Below are 18,227 nucleotides of genomic sequence, written 5' to 3'. Positions count from 1 at the left end.
TGCATATTTGATTAGTAGTTGCGAGAGCTTGCCCAAGCAATAATGAAAGGAGGTTTAGATAATGATGCTAACTTATTGCTTATTAATTTATAGAAATATAAAGATTTTCAAACTTATTCTTAAATGAAATTAGTGGAGTGGAGTGACATTGGCCACCACCACAACCTTGCTTTTTGATAAGACCAATTTGGCATATTTTCTTTAATCAATGTAAATGTAGCTCCTCCATTCACCAAAACACAAATTATACTATTTAAGCATTTCATTCATCATTCGAAAGTGATTTACCTCTTTATTCTACATGATTAAAAAGGTTCATTGCAACGCCGATAAATAGTATTTAAAGTTACATTTTTGTTTGTATTAAACAACCAAACTACTCTATACATTCTTTCTGCTACCTTAATCATTTAGTACTAATTTAAAATATCTTGGTTGGTCCATGACCTCGGTGTTCATGCAACGTATTATACGATACGACGAATACTATATAATCAATTGAGTACTCTCACTCATCAAAGAATATACAAAGAATAGGTTGCCTTGGATATTGTGGACAATTTGGAAAGATAGAAATAATAGGGTGTTTCAAGGAATAGAAGCAGAGCCCATTGATATTTTAAATCAGGCGTTAAACGATAAACTTTATTGGGAGGAGGCCAAGTCTGGCCCGGAGACTTATGTGGTTTCCCAGCCTTCCCTGGAGGGTAGGGATTCTTCGATTCGTTGCCAGGTTGATGGTTCCTGGAAAGGTACGGATTCTTTGGAAGGCTTGGGTTGGTGGTTTGGTAACGATGATAGGACGGTACTTATGGGAGCCCGCAGTTTGCGTCGTAGTCCCTCTCCCCTTCATACGGAGTTTGAAGCTTTGATTTGGGCTATGGAGTCTCTTCGGTCGGCGGGGATAGATTGCTCCAACTTTGAGTCTGATAGTTCCGAGCTGGTGGCGATGGTGCAGGCTCCCGACGATTGGCCAGCCTTCTCGTATTTGTTGGAAGACTTCCAAGCGCTAAGATCATCCTTCTCCACCTTCACTCTGACGAAAATACCGAGGACGTCTAACGTGAGAGCTGATTGTCTGGCACGCTCTTCTAGATCTCTAGTTTCTGAACTTTGTTTTGTAAACTCTTTCCCTCCAAATTGGGCAACCAATTCTGGAATCACCTTTTAATTTATTTAATTGTTTGGTTGAAAAAAAAAAAAAAAGAATATACAAATCTCATTCCTTTTTCTCTAATTGGTAAGTGTCTTATACGCGCGCCCAAATACCCGTTGCCTTTTTCGTTATTTAAATCATATTTACATGAAAACGAATTAAAAATAGTAGTGATACATAACAAGATAAGTGGAGACAAAAATTAAAGTAAAAATAGAAGAAGAAGAGAATATAACAAAATAATAAATAGCATTTATGTAAATAGGAATTAATAATTACTACGTTTTTTCTTTTTTAGTTCAAACGGAATTAATAATTTCTATGTAATATGAAAAAAAGAAGCTCGAATTTTATTTTTCTTTTTATTTGTTTCTCATTATTACACATTTCTTCCTCTTCTTCTTTTGTTTGTTTCCTTTTTTCTAATAACTAAACCCTCTCTTTTCTTGCAACTTTTGCTCGGAATTTTATGTGCCTTGTTGATCCAATTTTTTTCTCTCTGCAAAAGTAAAGAGAAGCTTTCTTATGTTAAGCTTCAGATCTGACATCTGTTTCTACGAGTAACGGTTGACGATTCTGTATCTTTGTGGTTCCTCTGTGGTTTTTAAGCAGCCATTGTCACAAGCTCAGCTCTCTGTCTCTCTCTCTCTCTGGTTCAAGATTCTAACTTTGGAGCTAGTAAGTGAATAAAGAGGAAAAATGCTGGAGATTGAAAGCCCTACGAGTCTCTGTTTTCGTTCAAACACTACTTGCAATGCTCTGCTTCGGGAGCTTCAGGTGACCCTCTCTTCTTATATGTTTCTTGGTAATTTTAGGGTTTCTTGGTAATGATGCTTCAAGAACAAAGTCTGTGTTTTTTTTTTAATTAACTGGGTGAGAAAAATGGTAATTACTGATGATAAAGTCTTCTCCTTTTTATCTTTTTATCTTTTTAGCCTATTCTTCTTACAAGTAGCTGTTCAATATATCTGATTTTTGATGTTTGGAGGATTCGAAAATTGAAAATGGCTTTAAAGTTTTGTTTTTTTGGTATGGAGCAGAAAATATGGGTTGATATTGGTGAGAGTGATGCTGAGAAAGACCGGATGCTTATGGAATTGGAGATGGAATGTCTCCAAATTTACAGAAGAAAAGTGGATGAGGCTGCAAATTCTATGGCAAAGCTTCATCAATCTATTGTATCAATTGAAGCTGAGATAGCTTCTTTAATGGCTGCTCTTGGAGCCTTAAACATCCATTCACCGGTATGTATAGTAAGCTAGTACTTTACTAAATGGTTTCTTTATATTAGAATTGGAAGGAAGTCTCTAAATGTTTAATTTTTGGTTGCAGATCAAAGCAGAGAAAGGTTCAAAATCATTGAAAGAAAAGCTTGCTGCTGTGACGCCTCTTGTTGAGGACTTGAGATTGCAAAAAGATGAAAGAATGAAGCAATTTGTGGATATAAAAGCGCAGATTGAGAAGATGAGTGGTGAAATCTCTGGGTACAGTGACAAACTCAACAAAGCCATGCTTGGTTCTTTGACTCTTGATGAACAAGACTTGACTCTTCGGAAACTTAATGAGTATCAAACACATCTCCGCTCGCTCCAGAAGGAGAAGGTGAGCAAGTTTTATCATGAAGATGAACCAAGATTTTACTTTGTTAAGTGAAGCTTCTTGGCTTACTCATTTTTTCCTTGTTTTTTAATGCAGTCGGATCGTCTGAACAAGGTTTTGGATTATGTGAATGAGGTGCACAGTCTATGCGGTGTTCTTGGAGTAGATTTTGGTCAAACTGTTAGCGAGGTTCATCCGAGCTTGCATAGGACTGACCATGAGCAGTCTACAAACATTAGTGATGATACATTGGATGGTCTACAACACATGATTCAAAAGCTGAAAACGGAAAGAAGAGTCCGCTTTCAAAAGGTAGATTAGCATCTCTGCAACGCTGTTCTTCTGTATGAAATTGATTGTCATGTTGATGGTTTATCGTTTTGACATTTCGTTTTGCAGTTAAAGGATGTAATGGGGTCACTTTTCGAGCTATGGAATCTAATGGACACACCTCAGGAAGAGAGAGTGAAATTTGAAAGAGTCAGTTTTGTTGTAAGATCATCTGAATCTGATATCACTGAGCCAAATATCCTTTCTACTGAAACAATTGAACAGGTTACCACAAACCCTGTTTCTTTTCCCGATTTCGATAACCACTATTCTTATCCAGGATCTCAGAGTTCTTGTTTTCCCTTCTACTTAGGTGTCTGCTGAAGTAGACTGTTTCAATAAGCTGAAGTCTAGCAGAATGAATGAGCTTGTGATGAAAAGAAGGTCTGAGTTAGAGAATCTTTGTAGATTGACTCACATCGAGCCTGATACAAGCACATCGCTTGAGAAGTCAACTGCTTTGATTGATTCAGGTAACCACATTGACTCTTCTCAGAAATATGAGTGGCAGATTTTTTGCTGAAACCCTTTTGTATTCAAGAAAGATTACATCATGTTTCTTCAGGATTAGTGGACCCTTCAGAGCTTCTTGCAAATATTGAGGTGCATATAAACAAAATCAAAGAAGAGGCACATAGCCGGAAAGAAATTATTGATAGGATTGACCGCTGGCTATCTGCGTGTGAAGAGGAAAACTGGCTAGAAGAATACAATCAGGTAAATTTGCCTTGTAAAGTTGGCAAATGGGTTTGTTTGAAGGATGTAACTGAGAATTTCCTTCCTTGGTTTCAGGATGAAACCCGGTATAGTGCTGGAAGAGGTGGACACGTAAACCTGAAGCACGCAGAACGAGCCCGGATCACAGTAAACAAGATCCCATGTATGTTCTTGTATGTTTTCCACTAAAAGATTCTTATGAGATCTTTAGCTTATTGTTCCATTGCTTAATTGTTTTCTGCAGCAATGGTTGACAATCTCATCAAGAAAACGCTTTTATGGGAGGATGAAACGCAGAAATCATTTCTATATGATGGTGTAAGTTAAAGTAAATTTAGAGTAAACTGTAAAGCCACAAGGTCTCTCTTTTGATTCTGCTTACTGGTTTCCTCCAGGTTCGATTGGTATCTATACTTGAAGATTATAAACTGACAAGGAAACAACAGGAAGAGGAAAAGAAACGATACCGGGTTTGTCAAAATGCTATCTTTTATATAATCCTTAAAGATTTGTAATATTGCTTGCCTGTTAAAACGATTTTTTTTTTCATTGCCTCTGCAGGATCAAAAGAAGATGCAGGATCTCTTATTAAAGCGGAGGGAATCCATTTATGGATCAAGACCGAGTCCAAGAAGAATCAACAGTGTAAAAAAGGATGCATTGGTGCCTCCTACGCCTCGCAGAAACTCAGCTGGAGCAACAAATACCGACATTATGACCCCAAGATCTTACTCGAGCCATCGCCAAAACGGATTTTTCAAGGAAGTAAGGAGACTCTCACCAGCTCCGTTGAACTTTGTGTCCATACCAAAGGAAGATTCTGCCTCTACATACAATTCGGTTTACGGCTCTGAACCAGATTCAGCTTTATATAACTAAATCGTTTCATATGCACCAATTAAGGGTAGTTCAAGCACATGAACTTGATATGGGAGTAGGAGTTGGGAAATAGATAAATGTAATCAAAGGAGAGTTACTGTAGACAAATAAGTGGTCGTGTGTGTGTGACTTTGAGTTGACTTGTGAGTTGTGTGACTGATTTTAGGAGTAGAAAGAAGATGGATGTTATGTTCTTATAGTAGCTTCAAAAAATTCTTTTAATGTCTTGTTTTCTTGACGTGTTGTTCAATTTGTGTGGATTTGCAGATGTGTGTGTTCCATGCATCTCATCATGTACAATAATTATAGGGTTAGGTGACATGGCATCGTACGTAATTGCAAAAGTGAATCTGTTTAAGTCCATCTTAAAATATAAAACATCTAGAAAAAAAATAGAAGATAATTGATAAATGTTAATATTGAATTTAAGAAGTTTAGTATTATCTCTAAATATATTAACTATGTTTATCTTAGTTTAGGTACTTTAGGTTGATCTCAAAATGTAAGTGGTACAATTGTTTTATGAGAGAGTTAATAATAAATCTTCATGTTCATAGGTTGATCTCAAATGTAAGAAGTCTACACCTATTTTTTGTATAGGTTGATCTCAAAACTGACGTTGTTCTGTTGCTTTATTTGTTAACGGCATAGTAACACCATCTCATGGTTCGTGGTTTTTTACCGGATTTGTATAGTTCATGTAGGATATTCAAATTTTATGGTAGTTAATAGGGGAATAGGCACAAATGAAAGTTTTGTGTATGAATGAGATAATATAACTTAGTTTAGGGAGAATTGGCCGTTTTCCTTGCATTCAGTTAATAAATCTTTTGTCAATTTTTTTTACACCCTTTTTGGCGTAATATTCTGATTGGTGAAACAGTGATGATCATAAATAAAATAATACGTCAGCTAGTTGTCTTGTCAAAACTAAACAAGCCCACCGACGTAAAGAAACATCATAAAGACAACTTTAGGAGTGAAGCTAGTTCAGTAATTAAGGACATATCTAAATCAAACACATTAAAACACTACCAATCCATTAAAATTATATAATCATAGAGATTAAGGAGGGGTTGAAAATGAAATGGAACTAAATTATACTAGTACTACTAGTACATCAATTAATGATTACAATACTAGTTAATTAGTGATAAAACTTTTTATTATTGTTAACCCAAGTTTTAAAATGATAACGAGTAACACCAATCCCTTGGCAGAAGACTCTTATCTCTTCTCTAATTGCTCTCTTATCCTTCAACGTCCATCCTATCTTCGCCGCAAAATCTTTCATCGCTTCCCTTTGCTCCGCCGTGAACTTCGACTTACTCCGCCGCTGCACCGTCATCTTCTCTTCCGTCGAAGTCTCCTCCGTGTCCTCCTCCTCCTCATCATCAACATCCGCTTTTCTCTGCTCAGCCGTTTTCCATTTCAGCCTCGCGAGCTGCTTCACGCGCCTCAAGCTCATGAAAGGGAAGCGCGTGTGGCTGATTTGAGCAGAAGATATTACTTCGACGCGACGGTGGTAGCTGCGGTGGCAACCACAGGCGGCGCATAGATCGCCGGTGACTGATTGAGAGTATTCACGGCAGCCATCGATGGCGTAAGAGCCGAGCTTTGCGGCGTGGTTGCGCATGCATTCTCGGTAGACACAAGAACTCTGCATCTTATTTGCTCTCCTAATTGATTAGAAGAGAGAGAGACTTTTGATTTTTTTTCAGAGTAATGAGTTTAGTTTTGGTTTTGAGTTTAAGATATGATATGATGTTGTTTGTGTCAGAAAGAGTTGGGAGTTACAAAAGAAATTATTGGTTACTTACTGCTTTAAGCTTTTGTACTTACATATGCTTATTAGTTGTCATAATAAATGTGAAACACTTTTTGAACTGTTTCACTGGCTTTGCTTTTTCTACACTCATAATTTCAATATTGATTTTCGTATCCTCACCTCATAAAGTTGTCATCTACCCATAACTACTTCTTAGAATCCATTGGGTTAAGTAGGTATTACCGTATTAGTAAGAATAAGAAGAAAAAACAAATTAAATCACTTTTGCATAATTAGTACTCTAATAATGTTTCTTTACAGTACCTATAACTATAAATGAGTGAAATAGTAGTGCTTGTGGTATACTCTACTAAAGTAATTATGAGAGTCTAGAGATAATTAAGGATATAATTTTTTAAACTAATACAAGCAAGAAAAGAAATTAGAATAATAAATAGCATAAGTTTGGTTTGTATGAGAGATTGAGAGGTCACATGTTTCTATACACGAAAAGCTGAAGTACTGAAGTTTTTTAAAAGGAATATATAAACTAAAAAGCATCCCATTAATAAAAATAAATGAATTTGAAGTAAACAAATGCCACTACTAAACAAGTAAACAGTCCGTTAAGTAGCACAATTCAAAAGGTATCAACGAATCTGATGTTATTTTAAAAAGAAGTCTAAAACGCCTTTTTTGTAAGATGTTTCGCAAAAGAAAAAAGCGATTGCGAGACTTACGAGTTGTGACGACTATTCATTGTCTACTTTATGGTTTGTATAAATTATTAGCAAACTGCAAACGAATCGGTTGTTTGCGTTATAATAACACCCAATAGTAGTGTATAGAAATTTATATTTCCATTGTGTACAAACAAGTCATAAAAACTGACTTGCTCAAAACTAGGACCGAGATAAATAATCGAACCGAACCAAACTAACCAAAGCTCCAAGGCTACTCAAAAGCACACACATTAGTCTACTAACACTATAAACTTGACTACTTGAGTCAAACAAAATCATACAAACATATAGTGAACCGACCCTAATCTACTTATTATGTACAATGTCAATAGAATAAAACTGAAAAAAATTGGAAGATAATAATTTAGCAAATGACATCAAGTATTTCTTGTTAATTTCGGTCAAAACTGAGATTTTCTTAAATTTAGCTTATTCTTATCTAATTAGTTGTAAACCAGCAAATCAATTGACATTATAAGAAAATTCGAAGTAAGTTATAAAGCGCGAAATATAAAACAACAAAATTAAAAACCAAAATAGGACGGAGATGAAGCTGTGGAATCGCGCCGCCGTTGTTATCAAAGACGGACCAAGCCTAATCGCGGCGGACGACATTCTTACAGCAGCAGTCGTGAAAGCTACGAGCCACGACGAGCTCTCAATTGACACGGAGAGCGCTCAATTCATCTACCGTCATGTCCTCGCTAGCCCGTCCAGCCTCAAGCCTCTAATAAGCGCAATCTCGTCTCGCGTGACACGCACGCGAAGCTGGGCGGTTGCATTGAAAGGCTTAATGCTGATGCACGGCTTCTTCCTCTGTAAGACCACCGTGGCAGAATCGATCGGACGGTTACCGTTCGATCTTTCGAGTTTCGGCCAAGGTAGTTCACGGATCATGAGCAAAACCGGTGGGTTTAGTCTCTTCGTACGAGCTTATTTCGCGTTTCTTGATCGGAGATCGATTCTGTTCCACGATGGGAACCGTCATCGGTACGATGAGGAATCGTCGGTTATGATTCGACTTGTGATCATACGTAAGATGCAAGTAATCGTGGATTCGTTGATTAGGATTAAACCAATTGGTGAGAACATGAACATACCTTTGATCGATGAAGCAATGGAGAATGTGGTTAGTGAGATTCTGGAGATTTATGGTTGGATTTGTCGTCGGATTGCTGAAGTTTTACCTAACGTACATTCCAAGATTAGGAAAACAGAGACGGATTTGGCGTTGAAGATCGTTACTAAATCTATGGTTCAGAGTAAAGAGCTTGTCAAGTATTTTGAGTTTTGTAGAGATTTGGGAGTCTCTAATGCTCAAAAGGTTCCTGATTTCGTAACGATTCCTGAAGCGGACGTGTTACATCTCCATGAACTTGTGAGGACAGAGGTAAAAGAAGATCGACGAGAAGCAACGGAGACAGATTTGTGTGAGGAAGATGCAGAGATCGTTGAAGAAGAAGAAGAAGAAAGAGAGACGAAATTGACTCTTTCTGATTTGATAACACTTGATCAGGATGATGAGGAAGCACCTGTTTCACCTCCTCCGAGAGTTGTTGATATTCCTGACTTAATTAGCTTTTAATTATGTTTCTGTTCTGTATTAATTTGGATTGTTGTGTTATTATTGTTCATATTCGTTTTAATTTAGCGCCACATTTCATTACTAGCTTGGGACAAATCTTAGGAGTTCGTAAACACAACTCAGTCTATCTCTTCATACATTCAGACATCAAATCTTAAAATATGTGTGTTTTCAACTACTATATACGTAAGCAAGTACAAATACCGGTAAATCTGGAAAATAGAAAAAACATTTAATTAAAAGAATGTCTGTTACAAGTCAGTAAAATGCTTTAGAAAAAGATAACAAAAAGAAGAAAAAAAAAGTACAAAAATAAATAAATTTCCTCGAAGATTTTCTCAGACAACCTTCTTCCTCAGAAACTCAACAGAGACGAGACAAACAAAACAAAAACAAAGCAATGTATGATGATGATATAAAAAGTGGTTAAAAAAAGCAGAGAACTCTGCTTTCCAAACCCTACAACAACGAAGATGGTTTTACCTGAAAACACAGTTTCGAACTCAGATTGCAGACAGGATTTTTTAGAAAGGTCACAAGATTTTCGGATTTGTTGAATATATACAACCATCATCACTGAGAGATTCCATCCCCGAAAGAGATCGAAAAAGCCGTCGGGAAACACACTCACGTCTTTTACTAATCAAGATACTAAATCATCTGATTGTGACGAACTTGTTAGTTCCATGTCTTGCCCAATGACTCTTAAGATCAATCGGATTACCAAAGTTAAACCCATCAGAAGCAAGTTTCTCAAGAACCTTCTTAAACGCACCTTGACTCATCTTCCTTCCCGAGATCCTAGCTCCACGGCGTTTAGTACTCATAGGTAACGGATGCATCGAGATGTTCGTGGTGCAGCACGCTGATTGCCAACCGCCACATCCCCAACGGTAGCATTGCTGAGGAGCTCCAGTGCAAGTGCAGACCGGGACAGGAAGACCCGAAATGTCCATACTCACTCCGTTTATCACCATGTCGACACTCTTCTTAGCAGGTTTCACTCGTGAAACATTATTAGTATTGTTGTTGTTGTTGTTGTTGGTGTTCTCATCCTTTGGTTTCCGTGGCTTCTTAGCCTTTGTCGTCGTCGCCGAGCCAGCTTTTGAATTAGTCTTTCTCTTCTTATTCGTCTGAACAACCTCATCTTCCAACTTAACAACCGGGTTCTCCTCGGTTTGATGATGGTGATGAAGATTCATCTGCATCGACGGAGCAGAGGAAGTCTCGGGAAGGACATTACCGTAATTAGGAGCGGTAGTTACAGGCAACATGTTGAAGAACTTGTCCTTCTGTTGGTTAATCCAATTGTAGCTCATGTGGATTGGAGGCTCTTGGTGGTGATACGACCCGTTAGGTCCGATCATTAGATTCGGATCACGCCCGGGTAAAAACGGTTTAGTGTTCCGATCAATGGTTGACATTAGCTGCAAACCGAGATTACCTTTGAAAGTAGCAGCCGCTGGTTCATAGTAACCCCAATTGCGAAACCCATCGTCATCCATTTCAAAGATCTACAATAATAAAAAAAAAAAAACGTCATTACGATTCAGATCCAAAATTCAGACAGAACCAAGACTAAGAATCTTAAATAAAACCAATCAAATAATGCACATGTCTGAATTAAAACCCTTAAAAAACATTACTTTATATCCAGATTCCAGAGCAACAATGTATAAGAAATACAAAAAAAAGATCAGATCTTGGAGATACCCAGAAACAAAAAATCAAGGTGGATGATAAACATGAATTCGATAATTCGAGACATCATTTCGAAATAACTTGGCAAAACACACATGCAGATTCATAGATCTGATAAATCTAAAGCTAGATCTAATGAAACAGGACATGGATTTCTAAGATTTGGAGAAAAGCAGGGTACAGTACAACAAAAAGGAACAAATGTAAAATGGAAAGTGGAGAGAAGAAAGAGGGAGAAAGAGAGAGAGGAGGGAGGGAGAGAGATGATGTTTATAGTTTTAGATGGAAATGGATTAGGAGAGAGAAAACTTACATGAGAAGAGGGTTGGGGTTAAACAAAACGGGGGCTCTTTAAGGGAATTTTTTTGCCCTTCTGGAGAGAGAGGAGAGAGAAAACTCTGAGAGAGATTGGGGAAAGAGAAGATATGTATGTATTGTATGAGAGAGGAGAGAGACAAGAGAGGGGAGAGACAAGAGAGATTATAAGACGAGAGAGAAGATAAGAAAAGAAAGACAACAAAGAAAAAGAAAGGGCTTTTTATTTTCGCCCGAAGAGAGGAAGAGAACCCTAAAATTGTAGTAATTTCTCAAAAATAATAATTATAAAATAAAATAATTATATCCCAAAAGGCTTTTTTTTTCTTGTTCTTTTTTCTTCGACTTATATTTATGTTTTTGGCCAGTGTAGGATACATCGTATGAAAAGAAGATTTTAAGAAAGCCATTTTGGAAGAAGACAAAACCAAAGCCCACTCTTTTTAGTAGTCTTTTAGCCATCTTTTCAAAACCAAATTTTTAAAAAAGTTGAAAGAGATTTGGTGACAAGAAAGAAGACGATGTAGGAGCAAGCAATTAGAAACTTATTGGACAAAATTATAATCTTTTTATTGGTTATTTTTCTTTTCATTTAACTGAAACATGTTTAGCCCAATACAACATATCACCAGCACACTAATTGTCAGATGCAGTATACAAGATTAAACAAATAAAAAGCATTTCCAAATCCAGTTGACTAGTGGCGGTGGTGTAGAAGAACTTCGAACATGATGGAAATGTATTTGATTTTTAAATTGCGTGATTCCAATGGGTGAGAGAATGAATGCTCCGAGTCTCTCATATTTTTATACATAATTTGCGTTGTGGCTTAGTCAGAACTTGTCCCTCACAACATCATTTCTCTACTTACCTAAACAAATAGCCAGAAAACCTTCATTGATATATTCATAATTACCAAAAAAAGATTCAAAAAAAAAATAAAAAACCAATCATCATTAGCACCTTAAATATCCTAAACAAGTTACTACTAATCTTTGTGTATCTAAAATTTTTAAGCATCATGGAAATCTTGGCTGCTCAACTCAATCCTCTTGTCGATAGGGCTGGTCATCATCAACTTGGGACTCTTCCTTTTGCTGAACTTGTCAGATCCATTGCTTCTCTCTACAGAACATTGCCTCAACAGCATGCGGTTTTCTTTATCCAGGTCCCTGTTTTGCTCCATAACAAGTTCAACTTCTTGCTCTGCTTTAGCAAGATTCAAGATGAGACATTCTTTCTCCTTTTCGATTCTCTTCACCATTGAAACTAAAGACACAACCTTATGCGTTGACGGCTTCAACTCATCCCATTTGCTTAACAAAGCTTGACAACACTTGTCTTCAACGTTCGCCTCCAAGAAGCTACGACCCGACGATACAATCTCGTCTTCTCTGTTAACCAACGAATGAGCCAAACAGTCGTCTTCTTCAGATTCAACCCGGTTCTTGATTTCGTCAGACATTTTTAGAACTTGCTCCTTCAATTCCCGAACCCTAGACTCTGCTTCTCTAGCTCTCTGGTCCGTCTCGTTCCCGAAATCCATCAGCGATTCACGATCTTGATCGTAAAGAAAGCATTCTCTTTTCAACTTCTTACACTGAATCGCCAAATCCTCGCACTCACCAGCCAACCTCTGTTTCTCCTCGATGACTCTCTTCAACGCTTGCGCGTTCATACTCGCTTCTGATCTAACGAGATCGAGTACTCTATCTTTCTCTTTCAATCTCCCGACCAGTGTAAGATACTGCTCACGGAAACGAAGGTTAGATTCTTCAGCCGTGTAAAGCTTCTTCTTGAGAGCGTCCGTGGAGATCGGAAGCCCTAAAGAGTAGTCGATTGTCTCTTTGATGTAGTCGTCGATTTCTCGCGAGAGATCCATTTTTTTTTTCCACCAAACTCAGAGATTCACAACAGAGTGTGAGAATTCGTTCGCGGAAGAAAGAACTCTAGGGTTTCTAAAATTTAAAGAGGATGAATGAGAGGATTCGAATTTCAAAAACTGAAATCAGAGTCTCTAATTAATGCTCGATGAAATGTTCTTCTTTATAATTGGGCCGATAGATTATAGTTAGGCCCATGGAAGTAATTGACCGCTTACGCTACATCCTTGTCAGTGTCAGACTGTCAGTAATGTATTTATTTTCCCTATGAATCAAAATACAAAATCTAACTTTGGATCTAAAGACAAGTACGTACAAATTATGGAATTCTATATTTGTTCCGTTACATCATTCTGTTTTCTGCAGCGATATTAGTATAAAAGAGAGAGAGAGAGAGAGAGAGAGAGAGAGAGAGAGAGAGACGCGAACTGATAAGGAAAAAATCAGAGTTTTTGACATTTATTAGATACAAGGAAACTCGAATTTAAATGTAAATATAGAGCTAGTCTTTTACAATAACGTGAAAATCATTCATATAGAAAAAAGGATACAAGTAAATTTAATTTTGTGTTTGCCCAAAATAAAGAGAGAAGAAGAGAGACTTTTCCCCTAAGAAAAATAATCAGACATTTGTCTTTTTTTTGTGTCTCTTTTCTTTCTAACAAACCTATCTCTTTATCTTCTTTGTTCTAGCAAAATTCGTGAGGCAGAAGCAGCAGCAGAAGAATAAGAAGAATATATGGTGTCAAGACTTCTTACTCGCATTTGATCGACCGGTAAATGTGACGAACAAAGAGGAGTGCTGCACGGAATCCCACTGTTCCGAGCATTAAGAAGAATCCGTAGCAGATGCAAGCCATGTATCCGAAGAAAAACGAGGTTTGCATGAACCCTGACATGTCTGATCGTGCGTAGTAATAGTATAAGCAGTATGCGTATATAAACAAACCGGTCGATCCACCGCATAGGAACGACCTGCAATACAAAGGTTAAAGAATCAAGCTCAAGTTCTAAAATGATCAGAGAGGAAAAAAGAGTAGAGATGAGGAGAACTAAGTTTAACCAACCTCCACCACCATTGGTGATCTTCAGCAGCGAGTTGGAAGTAAGTCAAGGCAACGGTTATAAAAGCAGTGACAATGATGAGGATGATGAAGACAATGAAGAGAATGCTGTAGATGGTGTAGATCCGGTGACCCCAAACACTAGCGAAAATGTAGTAAAGCTCAATGTAGATGGCACTGAAAGGAAGAAATCCAGCCATGGCCATCTGTGGGATAGCGCTTCTGTACCATGGGAGTGGTGGAATCTCTCGGGGATATTTGGTTGTACGGCACGGTGCTTGGAACTCCGCTTTGCTGTTTTTACCAGCTATACCACCCAAGACGAGTAAAGGCGATGTGACTAGAGTCCATATCAGGACGATCACCACAATGGTTCCAAAGGGTAATGCAGCGGTGGCAGTGTAGGTGATCGCTACGGTGTTAAGGAAGCAAAAGGTTAGGAATAATGGGCCACAGAAGAGACATCCAGTGAGTAACAAGTTCCTCACCTGCAACAATGCGACAAAATTGACAAGTTAATTTAGTTTCGGTTGAAGATGATACTTGAGAAAGAGATTTACAAGTAATATTTACCCAGCTTTTTCCTTCAAGTTGGCAGTAGAAAGAGGCAGATGTGTATCCGGCGATTCCAGATGTGAGAGCGTAGATGACCACCAAAGCCGTAAAAAGTGCTCCTCGGTTGTATGGGTAGAATACTCCAACAAGAGCAAGCATGAAGATGAATATGGTGCTGATGAGAGTGGATAATCTCAATTAGTTATGATGAGATATATATGTAGAAGTATATCCAGATGTAAAAATATATCCAGATGTAAAAATACTATTGATTTATGAGACACGTACAGCGTAAACAATTGAGTTCCACTACCGAGCGATGCGGCGAACAAAGAATTGTGAGTAGGGAAGCGAAAGACATCCCCATGAATGTACTTCCATCCAGTTTCCTCTTGATCATCAGCAGCTTCCTCGTCTTGAGCATACCTTTAGAGTGTGAGAAAAAAAGGTTCAGATGAGATAAGGAAGCGTAAGAACTTTACGAGGAGGTGTAGCGAGTAACTTGAAACTTACTTCATGAAATCATTCTTGAGGACTCGCATCAAGATAGTTGCAAGGAAACCAGTCAAAAGAAGAACAGTGACGCAGGAGTTAATAATGGAGAACCAGTGGATTTCCAAGTGATGTGGAAGAGAAGACGACATAGAGTATTTCTCCATTCTTTTCTCAAAAGGAGTCTCAGTTTCCTTCCACTTCACAGTGTACATAAACTCAGCATCGACTTCCTTGTCCTCAGTGAGATCCACAAGCGAATGAGGATCCATTCTAGCACTGATTTCAATCACACGGTCCTTGTTGTATAGAATCTCAAACTGGATGTGCTTGTACAGGAAATATTTAAATTCACTCGGATCAGACTTGATATCTTTGTCAACCTTTCCAATGAAACCCCAGATAGGCAGATCATCATAGTACATCTGAAAGTAGTAGTCTTTCTCAACAGCCTTGCGGAACTGTTTGACCTCTTCTTTAGTTAGCTTCTTGTTGCAGTATACCTCAGAATCTTTTTCATCTCTGAAGTTGAGCTTGTAGGGAGCACTAACAAGACGATCCCCATTCAGAACCTCGCCAAGAGCTTCCTTCTTCTCTTTCACACCCTCTGTAAACCAAAATCAATGGGATCAGATCAAATGTGAAAGGACAAAACTTTAAGCTATTTCAGTTGCAGCAAAGTCCAAAAGTGTGATCAATCTAGAAAAGCATATGCATTTACCTGGGATACAGAAGGGAAGATCAAAATAGCGATACGTCTCACTGCAATGATCATTGAACAAAAAAAACCAAAATGAGTCATAAAAAGTAATCAAATATAAAGATAGATCCAAATGTAGTTAGTTTCTTCTCTCACTCACTCCATGGATTTGACATTACGCATTCTGTTTTTAGTAGTGTACTCAAAAGTTTCAAGGTCTCGTTACTCATTTCAAAAACAACAGATTCGTTAGATCATTGATCAATATCTCAAAATCCTCAAGTCTACGAATTCGATACAGTCTCAGTCAGATCTGAAGAGCAGATCTAGAAAAAAAAAAAAAAAAAAAGTACCTTGGGTTGTGAAATGGGCCGACCTTGTTGGCGTAGAGAGGAACGGTGTCTCCATCCTTGTAACGGTGGTTAGAGGCGTCGGATCTGACATAACCGGCGCCGAGGAAGAGAATGGCTCCGACAAGAAGGAGCAGTGTCGTCGGTGTCCTCATTGCGTTTTGCTGCTCAAATCGTGAGATCTGAGTTTTTTTTTTTAATATTATGTATGGGAGAAAGAAAGGAAAGAAAAAATGGAGGAAATAACGTTAATATTTATATACATACACACCGGAAAACGAGCTATTTCCCTCTGAGAATTATCATATCTAGCTAGATAGAGCCCGAATTTTAACCACAATGTAGATATCCAAAAATAAAGTTTGATTCTTATTTCTCCCCGAAACCAAAGTTCTGCACTTATCTCTCCCCGAATTAAAAGTTCAAAATCTAATTACCCACAATCTTTGGTTTCTACTGGTTTATTGCTTACTTAACCGTCAATTAAAAAACCTAAAACCAATTTGACCAACCTAAACCTTATATTTGACCCGAATTTTTCGTTTTGACCCGACCAAACTCTTGTCTTCCCCAAATTCCCATTAATAAGAAACCCTAAATATAACCATGGGAGCAAACGACTCTAATGGCACCGCAAATCGAAATAACTATGGAACTGAATTGGCTCTTCGTCTTCCTAAACTTCATCCCGGTGGGAACTAAGAATATTCGTCCTCCGTCGAGCCGATGCAATTAATATAAGAAGAGAATTGGAAGGCTAAGCTTGCGCATGTGCAGTGATTTTGGGTAACGATGGATTAGATGACAACAAGATTTAGGATTTGGGATTTGATTAGTGGGATGAAAGTGGCGGTGCAGTGATTATGGCTGAAGAGGGAATTGGTGCTCTCATCGGCGCTGGGGAAGTCATAACCGTCGGAGATGGTGGTGGAAAGGTGATTGATAATCGAGGTTTTCACTAGCTTTCAACAAAACCAATGGGAATGAAATCTTTGGTCGCTTTAAATATTTGATCAGAGGAGGAGAAGCAATGAATCAAATTGTGTGTGGTACAAAGTGATTAGCTCTCCCTCTGTTTTTCAAACTCGATCTTCTCTTCTTCATTAGATTATTGTAGCCTTTTGCGAAGGAAATTTTGTAACCTTTTGCAAATTAATAACTTTTTCTTTTGCTGAAAATTTTATTTTTGTAAAAGAGCAAACATGATTTGTTCTTATTTTTCTTGAGAAAGTCAATTATATTCAATACAATTTTTAAAGCTTATGGTGGAGGCATCGTTGCGGTAAATTTCTTATGCCAAATCAATTTTAGGGTTCTTATGTTTGAAAATTGGGGATTTCTAGGTTTATTAACTAGCGGATCGGAATTGGGTAAAGAATCGGGTTTTTAATTGGTTTAACTTCGGGTATATTTGGTTTAGTCTTGGGTCTACAATCAAAACAAATGCAACTCAGATTTAGGGAGATATAAGTATAGAACTTTGGTTTCGGGGAGAAATAAGAATCAAACTTTGTTCTCGGGGATATCTACATTGTGGTTAAAGTTTGGGCTCTATCTAGCTACATATGATAGTTCTCGGGGGGGAAATAGCTCGTTTTCCCCATACACACCAGTCTTCTTCAATTAAATTTAAACCCTAGTCCAGTCAGCTGCTACACCAATTTTTATTTTTTATTCTTAGTTTTTTCTTGTATTTCCTAAGAAAAATACATTGAAACTAGGGAAATTGGCAAAACTAACTAAGAAAAAAACTAAAATTAAATCCATAACTACTCTAACCATATAACTATGATATAGTGTATATAAACTACAATATATACAATCTTACCCTTCCACCACCACCCCTATCTACCCTTTTACCATCACCTATAACCACCACCTTTACACCCTACCATCACCATCACCACCACCTCTTTACCATTATCTCCACTAAGATTCTCAATGTAGCCTCTAGGTTTAGATTTCTTCCAGCCACCACCTCCAGTCACCGGTCACCGCCACCTCCGACCTCTGGCTACCGCCACCTCTGGCGAATTTCTGCGGCGACCTTCTCCGACCACCATCTTCGGCGACTTTCTCCGACGATCAACTCCGGCGACTTTCTCCGACGACAAACTCCGGCGACCGTCTCCGACGACAAACTCCGGCAACCAATTTTGGCAAACTTTTCCGGCGACTTTTTCCGGTGGCCATCCCCACCAGCCATCCCCACCGGATATCTCCGCCGGCTACCTTCGCCGGCCAGCCACCATTACCACCATCAACCAACACTAAATTGGTAATTTTCTCTGCTCTTGATCCTAACTTTCTAATTTTTTCAAATAATATGTTATTTTTTTCTATAGTTTTTTTGTTTTGATCAGTGAGCTAATTCACCCTTAAAACTAAAG

At 38.0% G+C, this 18,227-nt stretch overlaps 5 protein-coding genes and 1 pseudogene across 7 annotated transcripts; 2 read left to right on the top strand and 4 right to left on the bottom strand.

Annotated features, from left to right (window-relative positions):
• The first annotated feature begins 1,333 nt into the window (after nucleotides 1–1,333).
• On the top strand, nucleotides 1,334–4,947 carry LOC104773498 (65-kDa microtubule-associated protein 7). Its single transcript, XM_010498129.3, has 11 exons — nucleotides 1,334–1,933; nucleotides 2,197–2,400; nucleotides 2,489–2,758; nucleotides 2,852–3,067; nucleotides 3,155–3,310; nucleotides 3,399–3,558; nucleotides 3,651–3,802; nucleotides 3,878–3,965; nucleotides 4,047–4,120; nucleotides 4,198–4,272; nucleotides 4,364–4,947. The coding sequence occupies exons 1-11, from the start codon at nucleotides 1,856–1,858 to the stop codon at nucleotides 4,679–4,681; spliced, it is 1,791 nt and encodes a 596-aa protein (XP_010496431.2). The 5' UTR covers nucleotides 1,334–1,855; the 3' UTR covers nucleotides 4,682–4,947.
• Nucleotides 4,948–5,704: 757 nt separating this feature from the next.
• On the bottom strand, nucleotides 5,705–6,585 carry LOC104773491 (zinc-finger homeodomain protein 14). Its single transcript, XM_010498118.3, has one exon. It carries the CDS (start codon nucleotides 6,345–6,347, stop codon nucleotides 5,829–5,831), a length of 519 nt encoding a protein of 172 aa, XP_010496420.1. The 5' UTR covers nucleotides 6,348–6,585; the 3' UTR covers nucleotides 5,705–5,828.
• A 1,104-nt stretch (nucleotides 6,586–7,689) lies between these two features.
• LOC104773484 (putative clathrin assembly protein At1g14686 pseudogene) lies at nucleotides 7,690–8,858 on the top strand (annotated as a pseudogene). Its single transcript, XR_015589120.1, has one exon. The product of XR_015589120.1 is annotated as a putative clathrin assembly protein At1g14686 pseudogene (transcript).
• A 132-nt stretch (nucleotides 8,859–8,990) lies between these two features.
• LOC104773468 (protein BASIC PENTACYSTEINE2) lies at nucleotides 8,991–11,087 on the bottom strand. 2 transcript variants are annotated; one of them, XM_010498088.3, is made up of 2 exons: nucleotides 10,792–11,087; nucleotides 8,991–10,291 (listed from the first exon to the last, which is right to left on the bottom strand). In XM_010498088.3, the coding sequence occupies exon 2, from the start codon at nucleotides 10,280–10,282 to the stop codon at nucleotides 9,434–9,436; it is 849 nt and encodes a 282-aa protein (XP_010496390.1). In that variant the 5' UTR covers nucleotides 10,283–10,291; nucleotides 10,792–11,087; the 3' UTR covers nucleotides 8,991–9,433. The 2 variants fall into 2 exon arrangements, with proteins under 2 accessions (XP_010496390.1, XP_010496399.1); XM_010498097.3 differs by having other exon boundaries at nucleotides 10,491–10,918.
• A 586-nt stretch (nucleotides 11,088–11,673) lies between these two features.
• Nucleotides 11,674–12,795, bottom strand: LOC104773459 (uncharacterized). The gene has a single exon (XM_010498077.3). It carries the CDS (start codon nucleotides 12,673–12,675, stop codon nucleotides 11,806–11,808), a length of 870 nt encoding a protein of 289 aa, XP_010496379.2. The 5' UTR covers nucleotides 12,676–12,795; the 3' UTR covers nucleotides 11,674–11,805.
• Nucleotides 12,796–13,108: 313 nt separating this feature from the next.
• LOC104773451 (transmembrane 9 superfamily member 2) lies at nucleotides 13,109–16,278 on the bottom strand. Its single transcript, XM_010498065.3, has 7 exons — nucleotides 15,841–16,278; nucleotides 15,509–15,549; nucleotides 14,809–15,394; nucleotides 14,584–14,721; nucleotides 14,314–14,470; nucleotides 13,744–14,228; nucleotides 13,109–13,651 (listed from the first exon to the last, which is right to left on the bottom strand). The coding sequence occupies exons 1-7, from the start codon at nucleotides 15,990–15,992 to the stop codon at nucleotides 13,432–13,434; spliced, it is 1,779 nt and encodes a 592-aa protein (XP_010496367.1). The 5' UTR covers nucleotides 15,993–16,278; the 3' UTR covers nucleotides 13,109–13,431.
• Nucleotides 16,279–18,227: the final 1,949 nt, after the last annotated feature.

Source organism: Camelina sativa, chromosome 3 (genome assembly GCF_030686135.1).
Source record: "Camelina sativa cultivar CO46 ecotype springtype chromosome 3, ASM3068613v1".
Taxonomy (NCBI): Eukaryota; Viridiplantae; Streptophyta; class Magnoliopsida; order Brassicales; family Brassicaceae; genus Camelina; species Camelina sativa.
The sequence above is the reverse complement of the archived record's forward strand: the minus strand, read 5'-3'. Positions and strand labels throughout refer to the sequence as shown.

Excerpts from the sequence above, each read along its gene's own strand:
- LOC104773498 (XM_010498129.3), top strand. The coding sequence starts at position 1,856 with ATGCTGGAGATTGAAAGCCCTACGAGTCTCTGTTTTCGTTCAAACACT. Across the intron at positions 3,311-3,398 it reads CTACTGAAACAATTGAACAG|GTGTCTGCTGAAGTAGACTG; the intron begins GTTACCACAAAC and ends CCTTCTACTTAG. Across the intron at positions 4,273-4,363 it reads AGGAAAAGAAACGATACCGG|GATCAAAAGAAGATGCAGGA; the intron begins GTTTGTCAAAAT and ends TTGCCTCTGCAG.
- LOC104773491 (XM_010498118.3), bottom strand. The coding sequence starts at position 6,347 with ATGCAGAGTTCTTGTGTCTACCGAGAATGCATGCGCAACCACGCCGCA.
- LOC104773468 (XM_010498088.3), bottom strand. The coding sequence starts at position 10,282 with ATGGATGACGATGGGTTTCGCAATTGGGGTTACTATGAACCAGCGGCT.
- LOC104773459 (XM_010498077.3), bottom strand. The coding sequence starts at position 12,675 with ATGGATCTCTCGCGAGAAATCGACGACTACATCAAAGAGACAATCGAC.
- LOC104773451 (XM_010498065.3), bottom strand. The coding sequence starts at position 15,992 with ATGAGGACACCGACGACACTGCTCCTTCTTGTCGGAGCCATTCTCTTC. Across the intron at positions 14,471-14,583 it reads GGAACTCAATTGTTTACGCT|CACCATATTCATCTTCATGC; the intron begins GTACGTGTCTCA and ends CACTCTCATCAG. Across the intron at positions 13,652-13,743 it reads GATCACCAATGGTGGTGGAG|GTCGTTCCTATGCGGTGGAT; the intron begins GTTGGTTAAACT and ends TTTGTATTGCAG.